Genomic DNA, 27,773 nt, shown 5'->3' on the forward strand with positions numbered 1-27,773 from the left:
TCTATATACTACTTCCTTACTTTCCATAGTTCAGATTAATTGACAAGTCATGAAGTTTGAACAGTTTTCTTTGAAGGTTAGTAATAACTGAAAATAGCGATGAACGCAGCAAGACTAGCGCCATCTATGTGTTGGGCTCGAGACTTCTCGGCCTATGTATTCGGCACGAGCAGCGCCTGTCTGCCAGAAGCAAGTATTGGTAGTAGTACCCGTAGTAGTAGTAGTCGTAGCAACAGCCCATGGTGGTAATGTAATTACGGGCGTATAAATGATGTACGTCCCGCGAGGTTGTCCCGCCGCCGCTGAACGCCGCGTTGCAATGCAACCGTCATGCGAAGATCTCGCCTCCCCACCCATCCGTTATGGTCTCCTGTTACTCCGTGTCTGCGCCGTGGACCTCGCTTTTGGGAGTGCTGAATAAGCGCGAGCCGCCTGCGTCAATGCGGACGAGCAACTCCAGAACTCCAACTCTGGGCCAGGACAATTATGCTGTAAACCTGGGCGTTTTATCAGCGCACATGATTCAATTAGCATTCCCGGGTCCCGGGTGCGGTGCCGCAGTGAACGTCGTGCAGCGAGCATTATCGAAAGCGCGAGCCCGACGATAGCACCAACCGGCCGCAAGGGGCTATAAAGGCGCCGTGTGTGGGAGCGAGGGAGACGCCCTCGCCAAGTAAGACGCGCGCGCGCGCGCCCAGTGTGTGGAGCACGTCCGCAGTTCCTACCACGTCCTCTCGCAACCAACAGCAACACGTTCGACGACCTCGAGACGAATCCAGATGAAACCGACTCCCGGGCAGCCTCCGACGATGACGCCACAGGTCCAAAGGTAAGGTGTGCACCTGTGGGTGGGTGTGTCTTGGGGGAGTGGGTGGGCTAGACTTATTGATGGGTTCGCAAGCGCAATATGGCCGCCGCCCCCGGGTTTGATCGATTAACACCTCGGTCGATCGTGTGTCGCATCTCGGCGCTTTGCAGCATCTTGTTAAACTGTCGGTACTCCAGCCCCGATGGGCCAGTCGGCTCCAGCCTCAGTCAATCTCCGGAGCTCAACCTTCGGAGTGGGAACTACACTCAACAGTCCAAGTCAAATACCAGATCGGAGGACCAGGTCCAAAGGTCCGACCCAGGTAGCCAGTATTCGTCGTCGCCAGTGAATGGGGCGCGTTCCGGAACTTCGGTGCGTGCCTCTGCGGTGCCTGTTGCGGCTCTGTCTGTGGCTCTCTGACAGCTCCAGCTAATCAAGTATATTCCCCTATTCTTCTTGGCCCACTCCGCCGGCAGGGTATTTCCGCCGGTCGACGAGGATCTCGAGGAGCAGACGGAGACCCGACCGGACGGCGGCCACGGCGGTGACTCGGACGCCAGCCACGGCTCGGCCCGGCCCGGCAAGCGCTGGCCGCCCGCCGACACGAGCCGCCGCCCGTCGACGGAAGCGAGCGGGGAGCCGCGCAGCCGGCGGCTGTCCAGCTTCGGGCTCTCGCGCCCGACGGTACTCGAGTTCCTGCGCAAACACGGAAGCCGCCTCTCGCTCAACCGCCGCCTGTCGGAGGCGTTCTGGGGCGAAAGTGCCGCCCCGCCACCGACCGCCGAGCTCCGGGTCCTGCTGAGAAACCGGGAGCTCTCCAGGTAAGGGATCGCGGGATCGCCGGACTTTCCGGACTCCAACTGTGTCTGCGTCCAATTCCAGGAACCACCTCGGGAAGGCCCTATCGGCGCTCTACGCCAAACTGCTGATCATCCTCGGGGTGACGCTCCCGGTGACGGAGCTGGTGTCGCGGCAGGCGCCCGTCAACTTTCACCAGGGCTTCTACCTCTACCTGTACGGCGTTAGCATTGTGCTCTGTGCGCTGCATCATCTCGCCCGCTTCCGGGCAACCCACCACCACCTGGGCAGCAGCCAGTCGCCGCTCGGTTCCGAGCTTTTGCTGCGTAAGTAACTTCGATCGAACTATCAATCGCCATCGCCATTGACACTGGGTATTCTGATGGAAAAAATGAGCTGAGAGGGACTGAGGCTCTATAATGGTGCAATAGTTTGCCAGCTTTCTTTCCTTCTTGCTATCCGGCAATTTCAACCGCCAACCGACCTGACATTAGAGACAATGCTAATCTCTGTTGATCTCTGTAACGGTGTGTCATGCCAGATACACATAGTCAGACTTGCCAACGGATCGTTCTGTCTGCGTTGCAGTCAGCGTCTTTGTTCGAACCACGGACAATTCATCATTTTGAACACCAAAACTCTGCATGTTGGTCCTGTTACGGTCCTTTGCTTGCTCTAGCAGCCATAAAAACAAACAGACTTGGTGTCAGTATAACGCCTATGGCAGGAAATCCTTGTTTGAGTACCCTTTGTTCGCGGTCCCTCGAGTTTCCTGACCGTTCCTTGTTTTCGCTGAAGACGCTCAGACGAGATTTCACATTGGTTAGTCATTGCCGGTCGTCAATGGCGCTGGACTTGAATTTGGGGCGCGAAAACCGTTTACCGTAAGTGGCTTTCGCTAGATTTGTTTGACAGTTAAAATTTTATTAGCACCACGCGGTGTTTACTGCTCGGCCGACCGACCAGACAGCGTGTGGTCGTTATTCCTTCCCCCCCACACTATACTATATGTCCCCATCTCGTCCAACTAGTCCTTATTGCGCCTGTACTTAATCGCTAATTGCTGCTTCATTCGACGATTAGCTCGTATGGAAAGTGATCCATTAATTCCATTCTGAGATGACATTAATCAGGTCTGAGTGGTCGTTTCAAATGTCTTTTTGAGTGCGAATGATTTCCATTAGTTCGATTAGACAGTTAGACAGTGTGTGGACTGTGCTCTAAACTGTCATCGCCCTCCCCTCCATCCAGGTGGATCCGGTAAGAGACGCCCCTCACAGCAGGCGCCAGCCCGACCGGGCACACCGTCTGGCCACAGTGGCTCGTTCTACCTGCGAATCGGGGCGATCGCCTTCGGGTGCGGCAGTCTGGTGTACTCGGCGCTCGACTTTGGCCAGTACTTCGAGCTGAACCGTAAGTATCCGTAGCGGGCCACCGGTCCGGAACCGGACGCCTTTTTTCTGGAACTCTCTACGCCCGCCCAGGTGATGCCCGGTGCCAGCACGACAGCGTCGTGATGGCCCTCGTCCCGGCCGGCCGGATGGTGCTGTGCGTGCTGCAGATGCAATTCATCATCGGCGCCGCCCGGGACGCGGGCCTCGAACGGCACCCGTTCGTGGCGCGCTTCGGCCTGATGCACCTGCTCGCCACCAACGTCTGCGAGTGGCTGTACGTGCTGGTCGAGGAGGCCAAACACGAGATGGTGCAGCCCGGCACCCAGCACCAGCACCGCCCGACGAACCAAACCGGGGACTCCGGGGACGGCTCGCTGGTCGGTGGCAACGGGTCGACGTCGACGGGCGGGTCCTGCCGGCACGCCACCATCATGCGCACCGTCGTCCAGAACACGGCCCCGTTCCTGTTCCCGTGCACCATCGAGTACTCTCTCATCTGCGCCCTGACACTGTTCGAGATCTGGGCCAGTCTCGGCCAGGCTCAGTCAGCGCCCGAGCGGGGCGTTACCGGGCGGCCAGCGAACCGCCTGTCGGTAGACTGCTCGCGGGCCCAGCGTGGTGTGCTGGCCGGGGTCGTCACGCTCGTGGTCACTTTCATTGCCCTCATCATGTACTTCGTGCTGCGCCGGGAACACCACCCGGAGCTGCGCGAACTCGCGCTGCTAGAGATCGTCCTGTACGAGGTGGCGCTGTACTCGGTGACGCTCGGGTGCGTCGCCCGGGCCATGGTGGCCATGCGCGACCTGAAGGTGGTCGGGTCCGGGCGGCACCGGCCGCTGCCGCTCGACTGTCTGCTGCTGCTCGTCACCCAGACCGGTATCTACGTGTACGGGATCTTCTCCATCATCGGCACCTGCCTGGTGGAGGGCCGGCGGCCCACCCAGCACTGGGCGATCGTCTCGGAGGTGCTGGCCCTCGCCCAGACCTCCCTCCAGACGATGTTCGTCCTGAGCTCGTGGTGGCGCCGCTGCAAGGGGGCCCGCCAGAACCGCACCAAGCCGGGCCGGGAGACGGTCACGTTTCTGCTGGTCGCCAACCTTGCCGCCTGGCTCGTGAACTCGCTCGTCAAGAGCAACGCCAGCTTCCGGCCGCTGGTGATGCACTTCTACGGGGCCGGCGCCTGGGCCATCATCGCCCACGTCTCGATGCCGCTCGCCATCTTCTACCGCTTTCACTCCACCATCTGCCTGTTCGAGATCTGGAAGAACTCGTACAAGGCGCGCTACGCTGACTCAGCATCCGGAGCGACATGGCAGTGACGCGCCGCGTGTGCCCCAATAAACCTGGATGGCCGCAATAAAAAACACCCAACCTCCTTATCCTAGCTCAATTCCGCCCCGCCCCCCTCCACCGGGGGCCAATTCTTGGCTTGTCGGAAAGCTGCCGGAAAGAAATCAATGCCAACAACCGTCTGCGAGATTTGGGGTTGCGGCCGACAATCCCCAATCCAGTGGCGTTCATCAATCACAACAAATCAAAGTCAACAAATACCCAGGTCCAGGTACCGGATACTGTGGCTCGCCGAAGATTATGGCAAACAAATCAAAGTCATGCGGCCCACCCCCGGGGTATGGGCTTCTGGTACCTCTCGTAGTCGTGCGTATTAGGCACAGATTGCGTACGATCAATTATTCCAGCCCGAAGAGTGGGTGTCCAGAGTGTATCCAGGCTCCCCGCCCCCGGTCCTAAGAATTCGCGGGCCATAGGAGCTTAAGAGGAGCCGTGCCAAACGGGCGCTAATCCACGCCATAATCGAATGGCGAATGGTATATGACCTTCGAGCACCGTAGTGCCCTTCTAAGGGGGCGCGCGGACTAATCCCAATGTGCACTGATTAGAGCACCTCCCGGCCCGGTCGTTTGGGCTCCGATTGGCTCGATTTCAAACGTCGTCTGTAAGCCGCCAATGGTTTATGGCCGCATCGACAGTTTAATGGCACGACGGGCACTTCGACGGGCACTGCTTTGCGCGCTACAAGTCATTAAAGTAAAGCTCCGCGTATCGGTCGGGCCCGCCGTACTGGATACTTGGGCGATACTTGGGCGAAATATCGCCGCCAACGATTGACGTACGGGCCGTACGGGTACGGGTTTTGCGTCTCCGTCTCGGCCGAGTTCACTGGAATTCCGCCCGACGGAGCGCAGAAGACACAGTCACAGTCGAAGTAATAGTAGTAGTAGTAGCCCATAAAGCCTAACCCATAAAGCCAGACTCCAAACAACCCAAAGTCCCCAAAAAAAAACGGGTTGTTTCATGGAACACTCCCACCCTCCCAGAGTACCCCGGGGAGCACTGGAGCACTTGATTGATAGTGGATTATGGTTTTACAGCCTCTGCTCCCCAGGTCACAGCTCTTGATACGGACCGTTGACAGCCGTCATGACAGCCGTTACGCCATTACGCACAGCTCTCGATTGCCCCCGGCTAAGAACACCGAGCACCATTTTGGGTGGCTCGTACTCACTCACTCTCACACAGTGCCAGTGGGTCCTTAGGCTGCATAATGGGATGTGGTTTCCCGTGCCCGTCGCCATGGAGTCCAAAGTCCTGACAACCACGAGGGGGGCATTAGGTATGGACATCACCCACCCACCCCACGACGACAACCTGGTTTTGGGGAGTACTTGAAGCCGACCGGCTGATCGTTGATAGGCGCTTTACCGGGCCGGAGCCGGTCTACCAGGCTGTGCCACAAGTTTTGTCGTTCTATGGTTTGAAGTATACTTTATTATGCAGAGTATAGTCTGCCGGGACCATCAGTACCACTTCCTCTTTCGACGAGATTCCCATTTTTTGAGTTCCATTAAAATCAGCAACCCATCTTTCTGTACTGTACCAATTGAAGGCGAAGAGCCACATTACATTGAAAGATACACATTTGTTCCTAATTTTCCTTGATTTTTTCCATTGTAAACAAAAACACTCCTGACACGTCCATACTAAATGGCTTGTAAACAAACAACGATTTGACAGATTGAAACGAAGGCTCTGTTATTGGACCGCAAAACTCCTTGAACATCCCAGTATACTTCACAGAGCCCAGCGCCCCAGACTGCTCTCTCTCTTTCAGCTCGCTGTTTCGGGTTTCGAGACCAGACGCACTTGACCCTTAGACAGGGGGCGAGGCGCGCCCCTTTCGGGTAGCAGAGCGGTAGCAAACAAACAAACACACACACACACACGCTGACGCCGACGATACGTCACCCGACTCCGAGCGGCGGCTTGTTTATCGTGTCTATTCGCACCTCCCCAGCCGTGCTATGCCGTGATCTTGTCCATCATCTCGCAATCTCGGGGCCTGGGGGAGGGGACCTGGTCTGGGCTGTCTGGTTTGGGTCTGGGTCTCGGTAATTATGGGTGCGCGAATACGCTCTACGCTTGCGGTAGCCCTTCGCGTGCCATTTGCGTGCCGAAGCCGAAGACAGTGGATCGCGTCTCTTGTGGTGCACCACACCACACGGCTGTTCGATGCGTACGTCGACGCTGGCGCTGTATTTTTTATCTCTGTCTCTGGCTCAACAACCAAACCCGAACGATGTCAACCCCCCATTCCAGTTATGGCCCAAACAGAAACTACACACAGCCAGCGCGCGCCACAGGTGATAGTCATTCAGTCGTCCGTCGTCCGTACGTCGGGCAATCGGGGGTTTCAGTGAGAGCGCGTGCCCGCGGCCAAACGAATCCATCTGACGAAGCGAGAACTGCGAGAAGAAGAACATCGCTGACGTCGCCGCCATCAACCACCACTCCCAGGTGAACATGCCCAGGTGGACCCAGGAAGGGTGCTGAGGGTTCCCGCATCAATCAACTGCCCCGCAACAAGTTGTTGATTAAAGTTCACGCTGATTGAATCTCTTCTGCGCGCATCGCATCCGGCAGATAACCGGCGCAGAGTGTTGTGGTAGGCCCCCCCCTGGGGCCCCCGGAACCCCGTCGTGCTGGCGCAGAAGGTGGTGTAGACGGTGTCAGTGCGAAACCTGGGACCTGGGTCAGTGTGAGGACGACCCTCGGTGTGACTCGGTGAACTGGGCCGTGTTGCTGGTCTGGTGGTGGTCCAGAGTGCAGCGTTCCCGGTGTTTCCAGGCGTTCGATCTCCGACTGCTATGTCCTTTACCGGCGCACTCCCGGGAGCCTCAGCGGGCAAGCTCGGCAAGAAAAACTCCGTCTCTTTCAGGTACGAAGCACCACCGCCCTCTCGGGATCCTCTCGGAGAACGCGTCGACGCGTTGTGAAGAATTCGGTGCAAGAATTGCACCGGGTCTTCGTGGACGAAGAATTGGTAGGTCGGATCTAGGGGGGCCAAACGATTGTCGCTCCAGAGGGCTAGGGCTGTTTATGGCGCAATCCAGCGGCAGAGTGATAATGCACCGACTCACCGGGGGTTGGACATTCTCGCCTCGAGGTTATCGACACCCGGGGATCGCAGATAGCCCACCTATCGCCGGCGAATGCCTGCGATAGAACCCAGTGCATTGGAGCGCTGTGTTGTGCTGTATTACTATGACGTCTTGGGGCGCCAATTCCGTTACCTGGGCTCCGGAAACTGAAATGATGTCGGCGGAGGCGGAGAGTCTAGTCTGGATCTCCTCTCTCTCCAGTAACACGGTCGTGTTGCGTCGTCGACTTCTGCGCCATTTCCTCTGCCTGGCTCTGGTGGCGACGCTTCTCTCGGTGTTGGGGTTGCTAATTTTCTAACCTCAACCTCACAGCGCATCAGAGCGCCCAGCGCCCCAGAGAGGGGCGGTTCCTCCTCACTCAGGTGCAGGCCAGCGGGCGATAGGAGGCAAGCACAGTGAAAGGGGGTGGGTGGGGGGGGGGGGTCATATAAAAGCTCCTGCGAGGGCGCACCGCGCACTTAGTTGCGCAACGCAAGGCGCATTCAGCACATCTCGCAATCTCTCGCTCTCGCTCTCGCTCTCGCTCTGTCCCGGTTGGCGGGGGCTTAGATCGGCGTGCGATCGCACCCAATATTGACCCGCCGCCTCACCCCACCCCCCTCCCCCCTTGGCACACACACCGCACACAGAACGGTAAAGCACAGCACGAGAGGGCAGCGTGTGAAAGGCAGAGTGTGATTCGCGTAAAAGCTTCTGGCGTTGATCAGAATGCTGCTGCTGTAGAGAGACCCTGCGCCCCTCGAGTCCTTCGCGAGTGCTGCCAGTGTGGTGTGGTGTTCGTTTTTCAGTCACCAGTCACCCCAAACCACCCCATCTTTTGATCGCTCTCTTACACTCTCGATCGTCGATCGGCCGCCAGTCAGCCTCTCTCTCTCTCTCTCTCTGTCTCTCCTCCATGGCGGCGGCTCCGGTCGTTGGCGAGCCACGGGGTGAGGTGCCACCGGAGGTGACCCAACCCCATCCGGCTCCGTTGGCGGCCAAGGCACCGCACCACCATCTCGACGACGGCTGGCAGCTTGTGCCGGAAAGGCAGCATTCCAGCCGGAGGTACGTAGCCGCGAGCCACACTGTGTGACCTTTTGCCTTAGTTGGGCAGCGGTTGGGGTCGTGTGTCACCTGACCGCCCGTTGGTTTTTGGTTTGGTGCCCCCCCCCCCCCCCCCCCTTCCAACAGCAGATACGGTCACGAGACCGACGCTTACGCTCGTGGCTCGTGGCATTCACCCTCTGAAACACGGAGTGGAGCGTGACGCGTGACTCGCAGCAATCGCAGGACCAATTTGTGCGCCCTGAAGCCCTAATTACCGCGCTACCGCGGACGGCACGGTGGCACTTAAAAGGTGATAAACGCTCTGTCGTCGTCGTGTATCGATCCGTTCTGCACTCCGGCCAGGGTGGGGGTGATAAGGTGCTGTAGCCGGCTGGGTGCAGTTAACTGGGCGGACGGGCGGGCCGATAGTATTGTTTTGGGGCACCTCGCGGGCCTCGCGGACCGGTCCAGACCGGAGTGGGTCTCCGCCAGTCAGTCAGTCGGTCGGACACACTAGCGGGCTGCAGGCTGCAATTGCCCGTCCGCCCTGTGGTGACCTGTCAATGGTGCTAAATAGGTGCACGAGGCGAACCCACCCCACGCCAGCGTCCAACGTTCAGCACCAGCAGCAACAACAACGGTAGGTGTCGTGGACCAGGACCGTGGACCGTTATCTGTTCCGTGTCGCCTCACGTTTAGCGCCGCCACGATAGCCCAATAGCCGGTGCGTGCCGGTGCTATCGAGTGGCGAGGGCGAGAGGTCCGCACCCGATAACGAAGGGGGGGGCGCCCGCGTACAAGTCAATCGATGACATCGTCCGACCTGCCGATAAGCCGCACGCACACCCGAGTCGCACGTCCCGACAACACCACTCAACACCTTACCTTGGTCCGTGGGGATCACGCGGGGGGATCACTTCGTCCGCCACCAACTGTTTTTATTGCCACCAACTGACAGAAGACACACAGTGACAGTTTTGGCGCCAGAATGAGAGTCACCAAACGAAGGGACCTCCAACGCGCTGCTTTTTGTCTCTAACGTCCTCCCTCGCTCTCTCTCTCTCTCTCCCACTCTCTGATCGGTAGCGAAAAGTACGGCTGTGAGCTAGCGTCCCTGGCAGTGCCGTCCGGTGACGACTTCAGTGAAGGCGACGAGGATGAGGACGAGCAGCGCGAGCAGCAGCAGGACGGTCGGGCTCACTCACCGTCGGTAATGAGGTCCCAGAGCACCCAGCAGCATCAGCAGTACCTATCGGTGCCGGGAAGGGGTGAAGCGCCGGATGAGGCGCTGGTACTGCTGCCGGCGAAAGGTAAGGCGAAGCACAGCCACCACCACGGTGGGTCGACCACGGTCCTCGATCTGATTCCCGAGGACGGCCCGGAAGCGAAACGAACCGGCGGTGACCAGCGGCGCGTCTCGGGTGACGGGCCGGCTACGGGCAACGGGGTGGCACCGTCGGTGGTCAAACCGTCGGCGCTGATGGCCGCCATCCGGCGCGGCTCACTCGCCTGGTTACCGGGTCGACGGGCACACGGCGGGACGGCCGGCGGGGCACCGGCGGCCCACGATCCGGAGTCGAACCTGGGCAGCAAGGCGTCGCTGAGCCAGCTCCCGGGGCCCGCCACCGGGCCCCACAGCGAGCAGGCGCTGGAGTCTCGCCGCAAGAACCGACGCTTTGGCGAGTAAGTCCTCCGCCCCACCCCCGCTTCCAGCCATGATCTGAGCCCCTGTCTCTCTCTCTCTCTCTCTCTCTTTCGCTTGTAGTGACGCACTGAGTACCGCGCTGTCGGCACTGTACGCCAAGATCATCGTCATCCTCGGGATCGCACTCCCGGTGACGGAGATACTCTCGTCCCAGATACCGGCCAATGTGTACCAAGGGTTCTACCTGTTCCTCTACACCGTCAGCATCGCGTTCGTCATCTTCGTGTACGCCTCCACCATGCGGCAGCGCGCCGTAATGACCCGCATCCAGAGCTACCGTAAGTCCCAATGGCCCAAACGCGTTTCAATCGACAGTCCTTTCTGACACCTTCCTTTCCCACCACACAGACGCGCGGACCAGCAGTGCCGGCGTGGGGGCCAAGAAACGGGTGCCACACTTCGGGAGCTTCTATCTGCGGGTCGGAGCGATCGCGTTCGGTATCGGCACGATGGTGTACTCGGGGCTCGAGTTCGGGCAGTACTTCGAGCTGAACGCATCGCCCGGCTGTTCGAGCATCTTCATCGCGCTGACGCCGGCCGCCCGGATGCTGCTGTCGCTGGTGCAGATGCAGTTCATCTTCCTGAACGCCTCCGAGCTGGACATGGCCCGCCACAAGGTGTTCGCCCGGTTCGGCCTGATGCACATGGTCGCGACGAACCTGTGCGAGTGGCTGTACGTGCTGGTGGAGGAAACGAAGCACGAGATCCACCACCTGGCGCACTCGGCGCACCACAATGCACGGCCATCCGATGCGGCCCTGAAACCGTCCGCGCCGTCATCGCTCCGGGGGAACGAGACCGAGATGGCGGCGGCAGCGTCGCTGACTGCGAGCAGTGTGGACAGCGTGGAAGCCGAGCACCACGAGTGCCAGCGGACCAACATCATGGGTTCGCTCGTGCAGAACGTGTCACCGTTCCTGTTCCCGTGCACGATCGAGTACTCACTGATCTGCGCCGTCATCCTGTACGAGATGTGGAAGAAGGTGAAGACGATCGCCGAGATCGACCGGACGCGCCGCAGCTCGATCAAGGTGCAGACGAGCGCGATCAAGAGCGCCCACCACTTCTCGGTTGACTGTTCGCGTGCCCACCGCGGCATGTTCGGCGGCATCCTGCTCACGGTGCTGACCATCATCTGCCTGATCATGTACTTCGTGCTGTACGACGAGCCCGGCTACGAGTACTTCGCGATCCAGGAGGTAACGATCGCCGAAACGCTCATGTACACGGTGACGGCGGTCGCCGTGCTGGTGGCGATGCTGCGCATGCGCGACCTCCGGTACCAGCGGAAGAAGAACGACCTGCACAGTGGCTCGGTCAGCCTCGACTGTACGCTCCTGGTGCTCGCCCAGACCGGCGTCTACGTGTACGGGATGTTCAGCATCGTCGGCAGCTACTTCTCCATGAAGCAGGACGTGCCGGGGGCACGCGAAGGCCTCATCGCCGAGCTGTTCGGCCTGGTGCAGACCTCCATCCAGACGCTGTTCATCTTGAACGCGGTGTGGCGCAAGTGCCGCGGTGCCCAGCAACACCGGACGAAGCCGGGCCGTCAGATCGTGACGTTCCTGCTCGTCGCCAACATGGCGATGTGGTTCATCAACACGCTGATCAAGGGCCGCGCCAGCTTCCGGCCGTCCCACCTCGACTTCTTCGGCACCTGGGCGTGGACGGTCATCACGCACGTCTCGATGCCGCTCGCCATCTTCTACCGCTTCCACTCGACCATCTGCCTGTTCGAGATCTGGAAGTCGACGTACAAGGTGAAGGTGACCGACTACCACTAACCGACCGACCGCGGGCGCGGGCGGGTGTTACATCAGCAGTATTACGCGAACCGTTCTCCGTACTCCGGACCGGAGCCGGAGAGGGGTGGTTGCTTGTTAGTGCGCACCGGCAGGGGACGCGCTGCAATAAATTCGTTTATTCCAAAAGCCGCGCCGGGCCGGGCCGGGCGTTTATCAGTTTTGAGACAGAACGAGAGAGAGAGAGCGAGTGTGAAGGTGAAAGAAACATAGCGTACATCCGAAACACCGGAAACACCTTACGCTGGAGGAATACGGCTACGGCGGAAAGCGGCGGCTTGCACCGAGCGCACGTGTTCGACATGTGCGTGTGTGTGTCTGTGTGTTTGGTAGCTTCTTGCCCCGCGCCCTTCTTGTTCGCTTCCGTTTTGAATGCTGTGCCGGAAGCTACACAGACCGCAGAGGGCGCAGGTTCATCTTTCACTTGCGCGCATCTGCGCTATCGCTCACCAGAAATCTCCTGCGACTGTGTTGCTGCTGCTACTGCCTACTGCTGCTGTGTGCGGTTGTTGTTGTTTTTATGTTGAAATAATAAAGACCGTGTTCTGCGCGATCAATGCTGCAATCGCGTCATTAACCCATAAATACTCTAACCTCTCGTATTCCCACTCTCTCTCTCTATCGCACTTTGGGTTGTTTTGACCGGGTTGTTTGTGTGTTTTGCTTCGGTTTTCTGTGCCTTTTTCCGTTTCAATTTATTTTGCACTAGTGTACCCGAAACTCGGAACGGGAGCGGAACGGAACGAAACGCGCACCCGTTGCATATGGCCACATATGCCGCCTATACCGGCGGGCCCTAGGCTCATTGCGGCCCCGTTAACGACTTAATTAGTTTTCCAACTGGTGTTCAATTACACGCCGGTGTCGGTCTCACGTCAGGCGGTCCGGTGCTCCAGGGTTAAGACGTCCGCGGTTTTTTCGCTCCTTTTCTTTTTCACCCGGAACGCCGCCGCGACTCCGCAGTGCCGCAATGCGACAGTGAGTGTCGAGCCGCACGTGAGTACGGATTACTTTCTCCGCTTAGCCACCCATCCAAATGTGCAATGAGCCGGAACGACAGCAGACGCACCAGTACGACGGCGGTGATGTCCGTGGATTACGCCGGTAGCGACGGGACCGGCGGCCTCGGGCCCGGTGGCGTGGACCAACGGCTGCAGGCTAACGCTCGCGAACGCTACCGAACGCATAGGTAAGTCGCGAGATTCTGTGACCGGTGGCCAGTGTAGATCGATCCTCTCCGACCTACGACGAAAGTGTCGGCAAATCTTAAGTCGCCAATTCTCTTCCATTATCTCGATCCCTCTCTCTCTCTCTCTCTCTCTCTCGCTCTCTCTCTCTCTCTCTCTCGGGCACACAGCGTTAACTCAGCCTTCCATACACTTCGCCAGCTGATACCGACCGAACCGATCAATCGGAAACTGTCCAAGATCGAAACCCTGCGCCTGGCCAACAGCTACATCTCGCACTTGCTGGCGGTGCTAGTTACCGGCAGCAACCACCGACCGTGCGTCGAGGTAGTTAACCATCGGAAGCAGCCGGAAGCTGCCGGTTCCCCGCCTGACGGCGATGACGGTTGCTCCTGGGCGACGGCAGGCGACCATCAGCGGCACCAACGGACGCCGATTTGCACGTTCTGCGTAACCTTCGACAAGGGCTAGTGAGCCCTTGCGACTCCCAGAGAGCCGAACGTCGGTGACACGTTTAGCCGACCATTTATTTCTCTGCTCGCAAAGCAGCAAAAACATCCGCAAGTGATGCCAATACGTAACTAAACTAATTGAACGAATACAGCTAGAGAATCTACAATCAACACGTTATCGGATCAATACTAATGTGCTAGTTATCAAGCGAAACACTTTCTATACTCATTATTGCCAGGTTCACTTCCGAGTTTGCTTCACAGCACTACAGGGCGCTGTTGGCGTCTTCAGCGTATGAATTACATTTCTATCCGAAAAGAATGGTACTACTGTGGCCAAAAAACTACCGGGAAAAAAACATAACTTAAATAATCTTTATTATTCTAAATCTGACACCACCGTTAAAGCAATCGCTACTCTGTACAATACACCATGTGTTAACATGTGTTCCAATTTTCGAAACGTTTCGGAGAACTTAGGTTTTGAAATAGCCTTCAGCACACTGTACGTTTCGGCTCTTATTACCCCCTTATCGACTTTGAGCCGAATTTACCGGACAGCCAGAAGTCACAAGATTCCAAATCAGGCCAATACGGAACGGTATAGGTCGAGTTTGTGGCGCGCAATGCTCACGACATGACTGTTTCCCGGTTTTTGTTTGCCCACAGCGTACCCTGTCTGAGGGTACGAGAACCAAGGCAGCCCAAGTCCTCCGTTGTATTAAAAAGCTAAGCCTTCCTGAAGATATGTTGAAAAGCTCCTCCTAATTTGTTGGAGAATCATGTGTGTGTGTGTTTGTGGAAACCAAAAACCGATCGACCAGGATGGCTGTGTCCGGCTATGAACAATGGTGATGCCATGGATGAAGCGAAATATGTTAGTTTGGTACGGATCCGCTGCCGAGCGACTTCATTAGCTGGTAGCACTGCTGGAGGCGCTTCTTGTCGCCGATCTTTTCCAGTGTTTTGGCTGCTTCCTCCAGCATCCCGGCCCGCTCACCGGGTGAAGACAAGCAGGGCGACGGTAGGTGCTTGCAGGCCACGTACAGTGCGGCCGCCCTTTCGCGGCCCCCTTCCATGTGGGCTGGGCGGTCCTTGCCGCATATCATCGACGAGCGGCAGTTGCGCTGACGAAGGCTGCGATCAAGCAGCTGCTGCGTTGGCCCTGGAGCTGCCCCAGCCATAAGCCGGCAGATGGCCTCGTAAAGGAATACGCGCGATTGAGCGTTCTTGTGCATCGGCGAACAAAACGAAACGGACGGGATAAACATAAATGGGTAAATTCATACGATTAGCGAACGCATGCTTTTGTTGTGTGCGAGCGATTTGATCCCGCACCCGAGGAATGCTTACCGGGAATTTGCTCATTACCACGCGCAGCAGATTCAGATCCATTTGGAACGCGGACAGCACCGCACCAGAAACAGCCTGGTAGTCCTGATTGTAGCGCGTGTCCGTCTCCATTTCCCATAGAGTTGTCCGGCACTCGAGCAGCCAATCGCAGACGAGCAGCTGCGCCAACTGCAAAGAGATTGAAGGGGACAAATGCTCAGCACATTGGAATCGCGTAATGGTTCAGGATTAAAGAGTGCACCGAGATGGGATGCCTATGGAATGGGCACAGCTGACCTCTACTTACCAGTTTTAAACGGCTCGGCGTCTTGCATAAGTTACCAGTCAAGCTGTCCTCCAGGTAGCGGCTGCTTTCATTGCAATCGAGGAAAATGGCCGACAAATCGTCAGCTTTGGTGCTGCAACAATGAAAACGAATGACGCCGATTACGTTGATTTCTGTGACAAGTAATGGCGCACAACTCGGGGTATGAAGCCACTTACATCAAATTACGCTTGGTGTGGAACGCGATCAATAAGGCATGCGCCAGCGGATCCTCGCAATGCTGCAGTTCGGCGGGAAACCGTTCCACCTGCCCGTACAGCGGCTCGGCCAATTCGTCCTCGCCGAGCAGCCAGTAGGCGGCGATGCTGAGCATGTTCGACCACCAGAGCACCACCTGATCGTGGCACTCGTTGCCGTGGACGAGACAAGCCGTGAAGGCGACGGGCTTCTCGAGCCGGAGCGTGTCCTTGAGCAACTGTGTCAGGTGCAGAATCTCGCTGTTGTGGTTGCCGTTCAAAGAGGAAGGAGACACGCTGTCGACGGGGCTCACGAGATCGCCCCCGAGGCCGCCCGGTTTCAGCAGGAGCTCCTTCTCCTTACCATCAGAGCCGTCTTTCATCTCGGAACCACCGTGCGGTGCGTGACGCGCGGGTTGCCACGATGTACCCGTCGGATCGGATCCTACGAGTCCCTGCAGTGCCTTTTGCAGCAGGTGCAATCGATATTCCCGCATCACGTACTCGAGCGGATCGGCTTTGTTGCACAGACGAGTGAACAGGGCGCTCGACTCGTCCGGTCGGTCCTCGTAGCGAAACTGCTGGCCGGTGAGAAACTGAAAGCCGTACGCAGTGAACAGCCACCGGAACTTGGCGCTTCCCCGGTCGCCGGCAAGCCGCTGTGCTTTCGACAGATAATAGCGACAGAAGTACTGCATCAGACCCGGATAGCTGCGCTTCACGCGCAGCGCCGCCAGCAGATAGATCTCGATCGTGTCGTCCGGTGGCAGAACCGAGGCAGCCGCTTCCGCCATATTCACCGCGCACAGGCTCATCATGAGCCCGTTCGCGTCCGGCTGATCGGTGACGAGGTGCAGCTGGTTCAGCCGGTGATACAGCAAGGCAAGCTCCCGGACCGAGTGAAGGGCATGTAGCCGCTGCCCCTCCGGCTTGAACAGTCCACCGGTGCGGCGCGAAAGCCAGCGGCCCACGTACAGCCGATGGAAGAACATACGCACAAACTGCCAGCCCGTCATGGACAGACATTCGAGGCGGGTGGCGGGCAGCGACAAGCCGAACGCGTGGAGACATCGTTTCGCTTCGATGTACGCGCCGTGCGAGTTGCCGCGCTTAAACTCCAAGTCCGATTGGCGCTTGTGCTTCCAGTACTCGCTCGAGGCGCTCGACCGCGGCAGCAGTACCGGATCGCCGTAGACGAGCATGCGCACCAGGCAGCCGCCAAGCAGCAGACAGTTGACCAGCAGCAGCAGTAGCGAGGAGGAGAGTCGCGACCACGAGAACGACTCCTCGAACGCCAGTATGCGGCGCGTCGTGCCAATCTCCTCGAGCGGCTCATTCGGGTCGGTCGGCGCCAGTAGATTAGCGAACGGGTTGACGATGCACACGGCCAGCATGAACATGCACAGCGTGAGCCGCGAGTTGGACGACATTCCGCTGATGCTGGACACCATCTCGTCATCCATCAGCTCGTACGGCGACGGAGGCATGGAGGTTACGGAATGCGCAGGTGACGACGAAGGGTCGGACGACTCGTCGCTGACCGGGGGCGTGATCGGCCCAGTCATCATTTCGTCAACCGCACTGCTGCTCCTTTGACTGACAAGAAGATCCTTCAGCGACTGCTTCGGATCCGTCAGCTTCATCTTGTACGTCATGTTCTCCTGCTTCAGTGCGTGGTTCTGTTTCGTCAGATAGCGGATGTGGTCGATGGCCTTGCGCAAAATAGCCGACTTGTTCAGCTTTGCGTCCACCCCAACGACCATGTCCTTCAGCTCCACGATGCAGCTGTTGATCGAGGTACGGTAGCGCCGTTCGATCGCATTGTGCGCCGACCGTTTCACCTCCTTCACCTTTGGCACCGCCGGCTGCAGGCGACTCAGCTGCACCTTCGCGTTGCTGTCGGAGGGAGGTGCGTCGAGCACGACCGGGATTCCTGCCGCTAGAATCGGACCGCTCAGTGTGTTGACGAGCGTGTGCAAGTTGGAGGCGTTCGCCTTCACCGTCGCCACGTTGTCACCCCCGGTGGCGCTGGTCGTTTGGGCCAACGAATGAACGTTTGCGTTCGTATAGATGACGGGTGTGTTGGTTTGCAGAAAAACCGGCTGCTTGTCGGCTGTTTGCAGGGTGAACAATTGCTGCATCATCGGCACAGCGGTTGCCGTGGTGGCCGCTGTCCCGAGCGGTTGCCCGCTAGCGACGAGATTCTGCACCCGCACGTTCGTCATATTGGGAAGAATAGTTTGCGCCGTGGCGGGAGCTATCTTCTTCGTGTACGGCTGGGCAACTGTGGCGCGGGACGGTGCATTATGCACGAGAATCGTTTGCGCATTAGTCGCCGAAACGGGTGCCAAGTTGGTGCGATTTTGTGACAAAATTACATTACCGGCGGTGACGTGTTGTCCGTTCCGCAGCGATGGTAGATGAATGTGCGGGTGATGCTGCGGCTCCGGCACTGGCGCTATTTGATGCGACGCAATTTGAATCGTGGTTGTGGCCGGCAGCATTTGCTGTTGTTGCTGCTGTTGCTGCTGTTGCTGCTGCGATGGCGATTGCAATGGATGTTGAACGTAGCACGTGTTTGGCTTGATCTTCATTTCCTTTTGCTCTTTCACAACGATCGCCTGCTCGGGTGCGGTGGTGACCAACGTTAGCGTCGGCGGTTCATTAGCGAGTGCCACCGACGTCCGGTAAAGCATCGCTTCCGTGGGCAGCTGATCTGGGAGGATATATTCTTCACTGTCTCGCGCAGCGCTGCTGGTGCTGGCGTTTGTGTTCGAATGTCCTGCCACGCACGCCGGAGTACCACCAAGCGAATCATCCCAGCTATAGTTGGTAATAAAGTCTTCACCCATTATATTGAACAACTTTTCCTCGTTCATTTGATCTAGAGTGAGTGAAGGGCAAAAAAAAGCACTGGTCAGTACCAATCCCACCGTATCCCAGCGTCCCGCAGCGCTACCCGTTGAATAGACTTACACATATCGCTTATGTCGCTGATGTCGCTTATGTCATTCATATCTAGCTCTTCCTCCTTTAATCCTGGCGCTGGGTAAAAGTGGAAGAAATGGTCCGGATCCATCGTTGCTTGGCTTGACTGTGCTTTCCTCCTATGCTCGATGGACTAACTTTCCGCCACGGGCACCATTAAACTAACCAAATCAAGGCCAATAGTCACCGTGAACGAAGCGATCACTTACGTTCGAATGAGCATCTGCGTACGTTCACCTCCTACGTTAGACCGAACGTTTAACACACTGGGGAAACATCACATCATCCGCTGTCGACCAATCAGCGAGAAGCTCCGCACATCGTACGATTTTTCATGTGTGACGTCACGAGCTCACCTCGCACCTGCTCTGCTACGCAATCCGCTGGAAAACCGTGCCAAACGGCGCAGAATGCGTGTTTGGTGTGGTGAGAAGCAATATCAACAACAGTACCGTGCGGCCCTCGAAATTGTTGATAGGTGACGAGGTGTTGAATGATGAAAATAATATCGCCAGTTCTTCTGCAAGCTAGACATTTATTGCAACACTTTTGTAGACGCTGCTACGACGACAGCGAAAGACATTGAAATGTTTACGCGCTACGCCGTACAATGACAGCAGCAGGGAATTTGATTGCCCCACCGTCCGCGTTTACACCATATGCTTCAGTACATGCTATGCGGAATATATGCTCATATGCTGTGCTTTCTGTGAAAATTGTTCCATTGTGGTGGTTCGGAAGTAGAGAAGAGAAGTTGGTGCCAACGAGATGTTACTCAAGTAGAGAATTATAAAAGGATGAACAGGATGGCGGTCTGTTAGAGGAAATAAACTACATGATATACACAAATGGTCCGCCGAGTCCGCCCTTCAAGTCGTATCACATGATGCGAGCGACAGCCATTCGAATAAACCATTCGAAACGTTATTCAGTCCGGTCATTTGATGATATCAATGCACATTTTCTGATCACTAATCAACTATCAAACGCATACATTTGTTTTTAATATAAACTCAAAGTTTTCCGTTTATTTTATGTTTCGTAACTTAGAATACATTGTTTCCAACACACAGCAAATGGTTTGCGCTATCGGTACTGCATACAAAAAAAGATCAACATTCGTTGAACAAATAATCCACCTACAGCAGCGCCGGTCAGAGTATTCTAAATTTCAAATTACAGTTCAGTTATTCTCGTATAGCAGAGACGCACGTCACAAATTCGGTTTGACGTCACAAATCGCTGCGTACCAAAAAAAAAATTCAATACGCTTCTTCCTAGCGTAAACGATGCAAATTGTCAACTTATTGTTGTAGTTCATGTTGAGTTCACCTGTATTTTATACAGTGATGTCTTCAATGTAAAACCAGCTTTAACTTGTAAATGGAAGCAAAGCATGGAACAATTAGAATGGAATTTCATTTCAAAATCAAACGTGTCTCCTCTACTCCAAACGCTGGAACACGAGACATAAGCTGCTACTCCGTCACATCAGTAGTAGCGTTACCGCATTCCGCGGAACCATCAAACGTGTCTCTTCTACTCCGAACGCTGGTACAAGAAGAGACAAAAGCTGCTACTCCGGCACATCAGTGCCAGTGTTTACGCCATTTGCGTTTCCGGAACCGACCTCGGCGGCAAGCTGTGTGGAATTGTAGAATTATAGAATTAATTCAATTGTAAAAATTGCTGCTGTCGTGCTTTTTGCATCACTTATTCCTTATTTCTTATATCCTACTATTTCGTCCCGCAAAATTCAGGGATTCACGCTTTGTGAATGGCAAAACCATAGTGTGCTCATCTAAAAGAATTAAAAAAAAACTCGCTCGTCCAACCACAATTATCCCACCTGGTATTGCACCTAGTTTGTGTAAACACTATGTCGTTTATGATAAAATGATACCTTAAAAAATCTTAAATAGTAGTAAAAAAGAATTACATCGTCCAGCAACAACTTTCTAAATAGTTAAAACTCAATTTCGTTTCACAATATTTGCTGCCAAAATTAATGTTAGTCTGAAGCAAGCAAACCTAATTAAAGCAATTTTTAACCATTAAAGAACGGACAGAGGACACATTTTTACTAAATTAAAGTTTCGCATTCACGTTAAATGAACTCTAACCCTCTAATGAGCTCGAACTAACTCTCCCTGCATTCAAACTTATCCGACGGCGCAGCGTGTACGATATACGCGAACAAACTGCGACTTATCAAAACAAAGAAAACATACCTAGTAGAACAACTGCGGGCAAAATAGTCTGTTCGTTTTGCAAAATGCAACACAAAAAAGTCCCTAATTGCAATGTACTGATGTGAACGACACCGCGTACCGGTAGATTAGTGCGCTTGTCAACTATACTATACTAACCAATAAAACTATGATAAAATTTTAAAATAGTCGTCTTCCAAGGACATCATATAAACGAGCACACTTCACCATTCACTAATACTGGTTGCTGACTGGATACCAAACCACTGGTGGTAGCGAGAGAGCGAACTGCTATAAATCTTAAAAGGGCTATGCTTCGCATGCGTGACTGTTTTAGCATCAGGAAAAGCGAAAAGCACTAAGAATGCAAATGACCTGGCATAGGAGAAGTCACCAACTTACTGCTGTGAAGGTTAGTAGTTAGAGGGTAAGCGTATGATAATAATCAATGCCAAAATATTCAATTTTACAAATCTACGTAAGACTGCTGTTGTTAGAGGGAAATTCAAGGCCATTGGGTATAAAATCAGACCTGTCTATCGTGATTTGCTTGAATGATGTACGTTATAGTTGAGAAAATGGTGGGAAGGGGAAGTCGGGTAGTTATTGCTGGTCTTTACACAAATACAGAAATTAAATTGATGCAATCAAGTTCCGATTGTCAGTTATCCTCCTGGTCGTCGCCTGACTCGTCAATGTTCGAGGAAGAGTCCGGCAACGGCGCTGGGTCGTTGCCATCCGGGTCCGACATCATCGATTCCTTACCTATTGAGGATCCAACATACTCCAATGCGATGTTCTCGTCGGTGGGCCCGTGGGTGCCGGGGGCTAACGATTGCTGGTTGCCGGACAACAACTGGTTCATTTGGAGGCTGAAAACGCTGATCTGATGCATTCGAAATCTGGTCAGCACGTCAAAGTGCGTGTACAGATTCGTGGAGTTGGCCTCGCTCATGTACGCGCTCCGATGATAAGCAGCCCCCAGCCGCGTCAGCATGTCGCAGAAAGCTTTCTCTTCCTTCCGGATCCACGGTCGGTGTTCGTCCTGTATTTGATATGGAGTGACGTGCGCATGGATATTGATGGACAGCCGGGAGAGCGTTTCGAGCAGGCTGCGGGAGGTTATCCAGGTGTTTTTGCCACCGCTATGGCCACCATCCAGCCAGTACATGTCGGAGATGCGCGACACTAGGCGCATCATGGTGCTGTCGTCCGGAGTGAGCGTTTTGTAGTAGTGAAACTCGTAGATGAACTGATTCAGCACTACGCAACCTTTGCTGAAACCGACCAGTTTGAGAGTGGCCGTATCTAGATTCAAATTTTCTCGCCACCACAACAGCTCCTTTGGGTCGCCGTAGAAATCGGCCCTTGGAAGAAAATCCTCCTTTAGATGGAAGAGAAACGCAAATGCAAGAAAACGAATCATGTACGCTACTACTTTGGCAGCAAGGACAGCAGCCCACCCGTCGTTTAGTATTACCTCCGACGTCGCTGCATTACAGCGCTTCAATTTCCCTGGCTCCGGATTGTATGGAAGGTCTCTTTCTGATGCTTGAAGCAGCTTGTGAAGCATCTCCTGCTCAAGCACCGGTTTGGTCAGCTTCTTTGTCAGGCTGATGAGAAGCCTGAAAGGAGGAAGGTGCGCGGTTATGCGATGCAAATCTCTGTAACCCACGTTTCGGGAGACCCTGTGCTACTTACTCTTCCAGGTGCTGCAGGGAGTAGTGCATCGGTGTGTGGTCCGGGATGCCGGCGTTGTTGCCACGTACGAAATTGTCGAAGCAGCTGAATGTGCTGTACTCCATGCGCGTGGGGCGCACGACAATGATATGCGACCGGGGGAAACCTTCGCGCAGCAGCGTGGCAGTATTCTCCAAGTTCCACATAATGTAGTTCTTGTTGTCCCGATTCGATTCCATCTTCTCCGGGACGTCCTGTCGAAAGCGAAACTTGTTTACATTAGCAGCAGCTGGTGTGGCACAGTCAGTGCCATCTATTCCGCCACAATCCTGTACCTGTACGTCGCCCCCGAAGTAGATGACTGCGGAGCATTTTTCCTTGGGCGAGACTGGCCGTGTCAGCGGCGGACAGTAGATGATATTGTTCGTGCGATTCTGATACCCCTTTAAACCATTAATCTTGCACGGAGCTGCAGTGCTGACGGCCGGTACGGGTGGAGTACTAAAGTGTGCAACTGGCGAACTAGCTTCGGCCTCAACTGGCTTGCTTGGGATCGACGTCGTGGGCGACATCGTGGCCGATGTCGTGGCCGACGTCGTCGACGATGCCTCTGCCTCGTTGCAACGTGAGTTACTCATGGTTGAGCGTGGTTTATCAGCAGGCTAGATTCATCAATTCAATGCAGCTGTGATTGCGGAGGAAAGAAGATCGAAAGACGAAAGGCTGAGAACGATATAAAGACCGCGTGGCATGCTGCAAATGGTGTCACCTGCGAGTCTACTCGCTAGGGACTGCCGCCAACTATCAACGCAATTTTACAGGTTCAGGTTCTACTATTACTACGAAACTGTTATAACATTTCGGTATTGACGGCTGCTGCATATAGACGGACTAACGAACCCGCGTCGTGACGAAATGTACCAGACAACCGTGCACTACAAGTGGCTTGGAAAATGCCATCGCTGCAACACGAAGCGCGTATAGAGCCAAACTTCCATTTTGCTCTTCCAACCCCGACCGGACACGGGCTGCATGCAGCAGCGCAAAGAGCATCCGTCGCCAGCTCCTCGACGAGAAAAGAAGGACCGAGCAGAGCGCGATGGCCGATGGCTCTGGAAGAGCGAGATGGGTGTACGCGAGCAGTACTGCGCTCCCCCTACAACGAAGTGGTATGCTCGAAAGTTTAAAATTAGTTTTTGTTTGTGTCTAAATTTACCCCGCATACAGACGAGAGATCTTCACAAAATATAAGCGCGCAGTAGGGTGGAGGACTATGCGATCACGCCTCAAAAGCAAACACCAGCAACCGAACCGAGTGTGCGTGTGTATGTTGGGCGCTCGAGCTGGTTGCTCAACCAGGGCCACGGGCTGTGCACTGCAGTGTATTAGAAGAAATCGGTCAGCCATCGGTCAGCCGTGATTTGGCCCCGCTACGTTAGCAAAAGGATCCCAGATATCCTTCTTCCGTTTGGGCCGTTTCTCTGCCGCTTTTTTCTTCGTTTCATTGGCCGCAAAGAACAATCCGGGAAAACGGGCCACTTCTGCTTCGTCGCTGTGTGTTCGATTCCGTTTGTCGTGCGCGCACGGGGGATAACTGCAGTTTTCATTAGTCATGATACGACAGCGATCGTCAGTGAGGAGCCGCGGTTCATCGTCCACGACGATCAGTGATCCGCGGGAAAAAGTTAAGGACTGCTGCCGGAAGTTCGTCGCCTTCATGTGCACACAGGTTGGCGTCGGAGGCCTCATCGTGGCGTACGCGCTGGTCGGGGCAGCCAGCTTCATGTCGATCGAAACGCAAGAACCGAACCCGCTGATCGAACACGTTATCACGCTGCGTCGCAACTGCGCGGCCGAGCTGTGGGACGTGACGGAGCAGCTGAACCTGTTCAACAGCTCCATGTGGCATTACGAGGCGAACCTGGTGCTGAAGCGCTACCAGGACGACTTTGCCGAGGCGATCCGGCGCGGCTATGACGGCCGCTCGCCGGAAGAAGTGTGGAACTTCCCGGCCGCGCTGATGTTCTGCCTGGCGGTGTTTACCATGATCGGCTACGGCAACATGGTGCCGCGCACGGCGTGGGGCAAGGGCGCCACGGTCATATATGCCACCTTCGGCATCCCGCTCTACATACTGTACTTCATGAACATGGGCAAGGTGCTGGCGTCCACGTTCAAGTGGCTGTACACGTGGTTCCACGAGTGTAGCCATCGGAGCGATGACGAGCTAGCCATCGAAGATGGGCTCGGTTTGTCGCCCCGCAAGCGCATCATCGTGCCCACCACCGCCTGCCTGTGGGTCATCACCATCTACATCGCAACCGGCACAATCATGTTCGCCGAGTGGGAGAAGTGGACCTACCTCGATTCGGCCTACTTCTGCGTGACGAGCCTGTGCAAAATCGGTATCGGTGACCTAGTGCCGGGCGCAAACATACTCGACTCGCAGAGCGGCAAACCGACCAAGCTGGTCATCAATTTCGTCTACATGCTGCTCGGGATGGGACTGGTGGCGATGTGCTACATTCTAATGCGCGAGGAGGTGCGCATCAAAATGCAAGAGATCAAGGAGGACACGCGTCTCTGCCTGGAGGACCTGAGCGCAAAGTTCGCCAAATGCTGCGGCACAAAGGACTCACAGTACTACAACTAACCCCCGAGAGTTCCCGGTATAACAAGGCGACGGTTAACAACAGAATACATCCCCCCCTTCTCCGCCATTTTGATTACCACAATTCCAGTCAGCCCAAAACCGTGCTTCCGGTGAACTTCCTTCCATTACGCTCTCTCTTTCTCACTCACACCCACACACATATGCGCGCGGCACGCGCGCGCGCGATTAGTACCTACAATTATCAGTTGATATTCGTTAAGCAGAAAAAAGGACAGCTCGCAACAAACCTCAATGCTGATCGTCGCTCAACTCAAACCGATCGAGCGCCTGAAGCCACGGGGGGCCGATGTATGGCACCCGAAGTGACGGTTTTATGCTCCCGGAACACAAAAGCTATCCACACTCAAAATGGCCGAATGGCTGAAAATGTTACTCACAAATTGTAAATACTTTGCACGGATCTGGCTCAGTCCATCCTGAGTAAGTTAGTTTCTAAAATATTAATCAGATCATTAGTAGCTGCATATCTTAGGTTTTAAAACTATAGGAATCAAGCGAAAAACTGAATAAACTGCAGCAGCACGCTGCGAAGAACGTGAACACAGTGTGTGTAGTGATGGGCGCATTGAGCTAAAGCAAAGTTCAGGATAAATGTATGCTTACCGCTCAATTTGGCCGACTTTGTCACGAAGGACGGGAAGACGGCAACACCACTAAATCGGCACGAGCACAGAGTGAGACTGAAACAATTTGGCGCACTTCTCCGCGAGCGCGGCCCGGCGACGCGACCGATGACAAAGAAACTCGAAACGTGAATGGACAAGTTTGCTCCGTGAACGAGCTCGATGTTCGCTCGGTGCTCAGCGCAAAATTCAGCACCGCAATGGCACCGGGCGAGCACTTCCGATTGGACGGATGCCGAATGGGACTTTTGCACGGAACGTTTTTACGTCGGCGATGCTCGACGATCGCTTAAGAGAGTGTTCTGTACTGTATTATCATAAAACAGTGAACCCACGCCAATTTTCTTTTTCTTTTTCTGTTGGGCCTGTTTGGCCGATGCGAATTATACCGCACGTTAGTTACGGCTTCATGCCATGGAGCCTGGAATTAGCACCGTGCACAAAGAGCAACGCGCGTGCTTCCGCAAATACAGACAATAGTTTGCCACCGACGAAAAATGCATTCCAAGGATTGCCGCCTTTATTTTTCCCGCACCAAACACTTACCGACTCACACTCTACGCTCCGGAACCTAGCGGAAACCCAAAAACACTCAAGCCGAGCCGCACTGAACGCGTTCTGTTATGTTTTATCCTTCTTCGCCTTTCGGCTTGTGTACACTTCGACGCAGTGTTGCCGGAACTGTTAAATGTGCTAAAGTCAAACATTTTTTACCAAGGTTCGTACAAAACGCACCGCGTGTAGCTCCGTATACACGACACAGTTTGCGGCACGCGACTCGACCAACGGCTAATAATGGCGTTCTCTGCTTACGTTCGCTCGATCGTTTGACACAATAATTTTCCTACAGAGCGAAATAATATGAATCGCAACTTAAATAATTGCACAAAACCAAATTAGTTTGTTTTCAGTTCGATGTACTAAAACTAAGGTGTGTACAGGCAAGGATGCCATCTCGCGGGGAGCTGTTTGTTGTTGTTGTTGTATTATTATAGAGACTTTGAGCGCAGGGTTTCATTCGTTTCCTTATAAAAGGAGCTGCGTTTTGCACACCTTCAGCTGAACAACGCACACACCGATTACCTTTAAAACCGATGTAGCCCATTAATTTAGCTTCACAAACGCGTAATAACTGCGCAAGACAAATTGATACACAAAAAATATGCAGAACGAATTTAATGTGTCAATTATTCGCATATCTGCGCATCGCTGTTATTGATAATTGAAGACAAGAACGGTTCTTAATAACTATATTGTGCTCTTTGTGAAACAAATGCCGCCGCAAGATTGTGCAAAAAACTCGAAGAAAATGCTAACCAATGCATGCGAGCGCAACTTCCGAAATTGCAAGCAACAAACCTGTAGGCCGATTAGTACCAACGATCTTTAACAGAGAGCGCTGGCCGCTTCTGAAATGTGATTGTGGCGACCTCTAGTTTGCAAATGACCACACTTTACCTTTGAACGAGTTTAAAACCGTTTAAAACGCTACGCTACAATATGAAAATGTTGGCAAAATATGGAACAAAAATATTAGGTTTGTCAGTGCCTACGCCATCGTTCGTTATCGTATTGATTGGTATGGGTTGATTTCGGCTGTATATTGTTTGATAATGATACTGTATCTATTTGTACGATGCAAGCGCAACATGCTGTAACTTGTGCGATGTGATAGAGGACGCGGTCTTACCCCGTCAATTTGTAGAAAATGGTCAAAATGAAGAAACTCCAAATGGAAAACTGAATTGTTTAATATTTTGATAATGGGAAAAATTAGATAAAATACCCTAGGTCTAAGGTACACGCCGTAGTTTTCCTTCTAAGAAACAAGACGGACCGTAGAAGAAAAGTGTAGTGCATTCCGTCAATTCGTAGATTCCATCCCCATGTATTCGTCCTTAGATCATCCGTGTACGGTGAACCGGAATTGGTCGGTTTATATGCGACAGACTTCAGTTCGAGCCTTGACAGTGCAACAACTTGAGTGGTTTAAGTTTAAGCTGATGCCAAATACGACCGAGTCCGTTCTAATCATAATTATTAAACAAATAAACAAAACAAAAATGAACAAATAAATGGACTGTTTATAGTAAAGATGATGATCCGTGACGA

General features: G+C 54.5%; 6 protein-coding genes across 6 annotated transcripts; 4 read left to right on the top strand and 2 right to left on the bottom strand.

Moving 5' to 3' along the window:
• Positions 1–809: 809 nt before the first annotated feature.
• Positions 810–4,319, top strand: LOC128277799 (proton channel OtopLc-like). The gene is made up of 5 exons (XM_053016329.1): positions 810–829; positions 1,285–1,629; positions 1,691–1,903; positions 2,874–3,019; positions 3,091–4,319. The coding sequence occupies exons 1-5, from the start codon at positions 810–812 to the stop codon at positions 4,317–4,319; spliced, it is 1,953 nt and encodes a 650-aa protein (XP_052872289.1).
• Positions 4,320–8,352: 4,033 nt separating this feature from the next.
• Positions 8,353–12,389, top strand: LOC128277810 (proton channel OtopLc). The gene is made up of 4 exons (XM_053016341.1): positions 8,353–8,504; positions 9,573–10,169; positions 10,252–10,469; positions 10,540–12,389. Exons 1-4 carry the CDS (start codon positions 8,353–8,355, stop codon positions 11,973–11,975), a joined length of 2,403 nt encoding a protein of 800 aa, XP_052872301.1. The 3' UTR covers positions 11,976–12,389.
• A 294-nt stretch (positions 12,390–12,683) lies between these two features.
• LOC128273738 (sterol regulatory element-binding protein 2) lies at positions 12,684–19,026 on the bottom strand. Its single transcript, XM_053011775.1, has 5 exons — positions 18,463–19,026; positions 15,469–18,370; positions 15,272–15,383; positions 14,986–15,153; positions 12,684–14,861 (listed from the first exon to the last, which is right to left on the bottom strand). The coding sequence occupies exons 1-5, from the start codon at positions 18,563–18,565 to the stop codon at positions 14,511–14,513; spliced, it is 3,636 nt and encodes a 1,211-aa protein (XP_052867735.1). The 5' UTR covers positions 18,566–19,026; the 3' UTR covers positions 12,684–14,510.
• LOC128273749 (basic helix-loop-helix transcription factor scleraxis-like) lies at positions 12,697–13,967 on the top strand. The gene is made up of 2 exons (XM_053011787.1): positions 12,697–13,182; positions 13,351–13,967. Exons 1-2 carry the CDS (start codon positions 13,037–13,039, stop codon positions 13,649–13,651), a joined length of 447 nt encoding a protein of 148 aa, XP_052867747.1. The 5' UTR covers positions 12,697–13,036; the 3' UTR covers positions 13,652–13,967.
• A 2,070-nt stretch (positions 19,027–21,096) lies between the features above and the next one.
• LOC128268911 (mitochondrial protein C2orf69 homolog) lies at positions 21,097–26,297 on the bottom strand. The gene is made up of 5 exons (XM_053006215.1): positions 26,208–26,297; positions 22,700–23,049; positions 22,386–22,618; positions 22,165–22,309; positions 21,097–22,068 (listed from the first exon to the last, which is right to left on the bottom strand). The coding sequence occupies exons 2-5, from the start codon at positions 23,000–23,002 to the stop codon at positions 21,346–21,348; spliced, it is 1,404 nt and encodes a 467-aa protein (XP_052862175.1). The 5' UTR covers positions 23,003–23,049; positions 26,208–26,297; the 3' UTR covers positions 21,097–21,345.
• LOC128268920 (TWiK family of potassium channels protein 18) lies at positions 23,746–25,547 on the top strand. The gene has a single exon (XM_053006227.1). The coding sequence runs from the start codon at positions 23,977–23,979 to the stop codon at positions 25,015–25,017; it is 1,041 nt and encodes a 346-aa protein (XP_052862187.1). The 5' UTR covers positions 23,746–23,976; the 3' UTR covers positions 25,018–25,547.
• Positions 26,298–27,773: the final 1,476 nt, after the last annotated feature.

Source organism: Anopheles cruzii, chromosome X, assembly GCF_943734635.1.
Source record: "Anopheles cruzii chromosome X, idAnoCruzAS_RS32_06, whole genome shotgun sequence".
In the NCBI taxonomy this organism is placed as follows: Eukaryota; Metazoa; Arthropoda; class Insecta; order Diptera; family Culicidae; genus Anopheles; species Anopheles cruzii.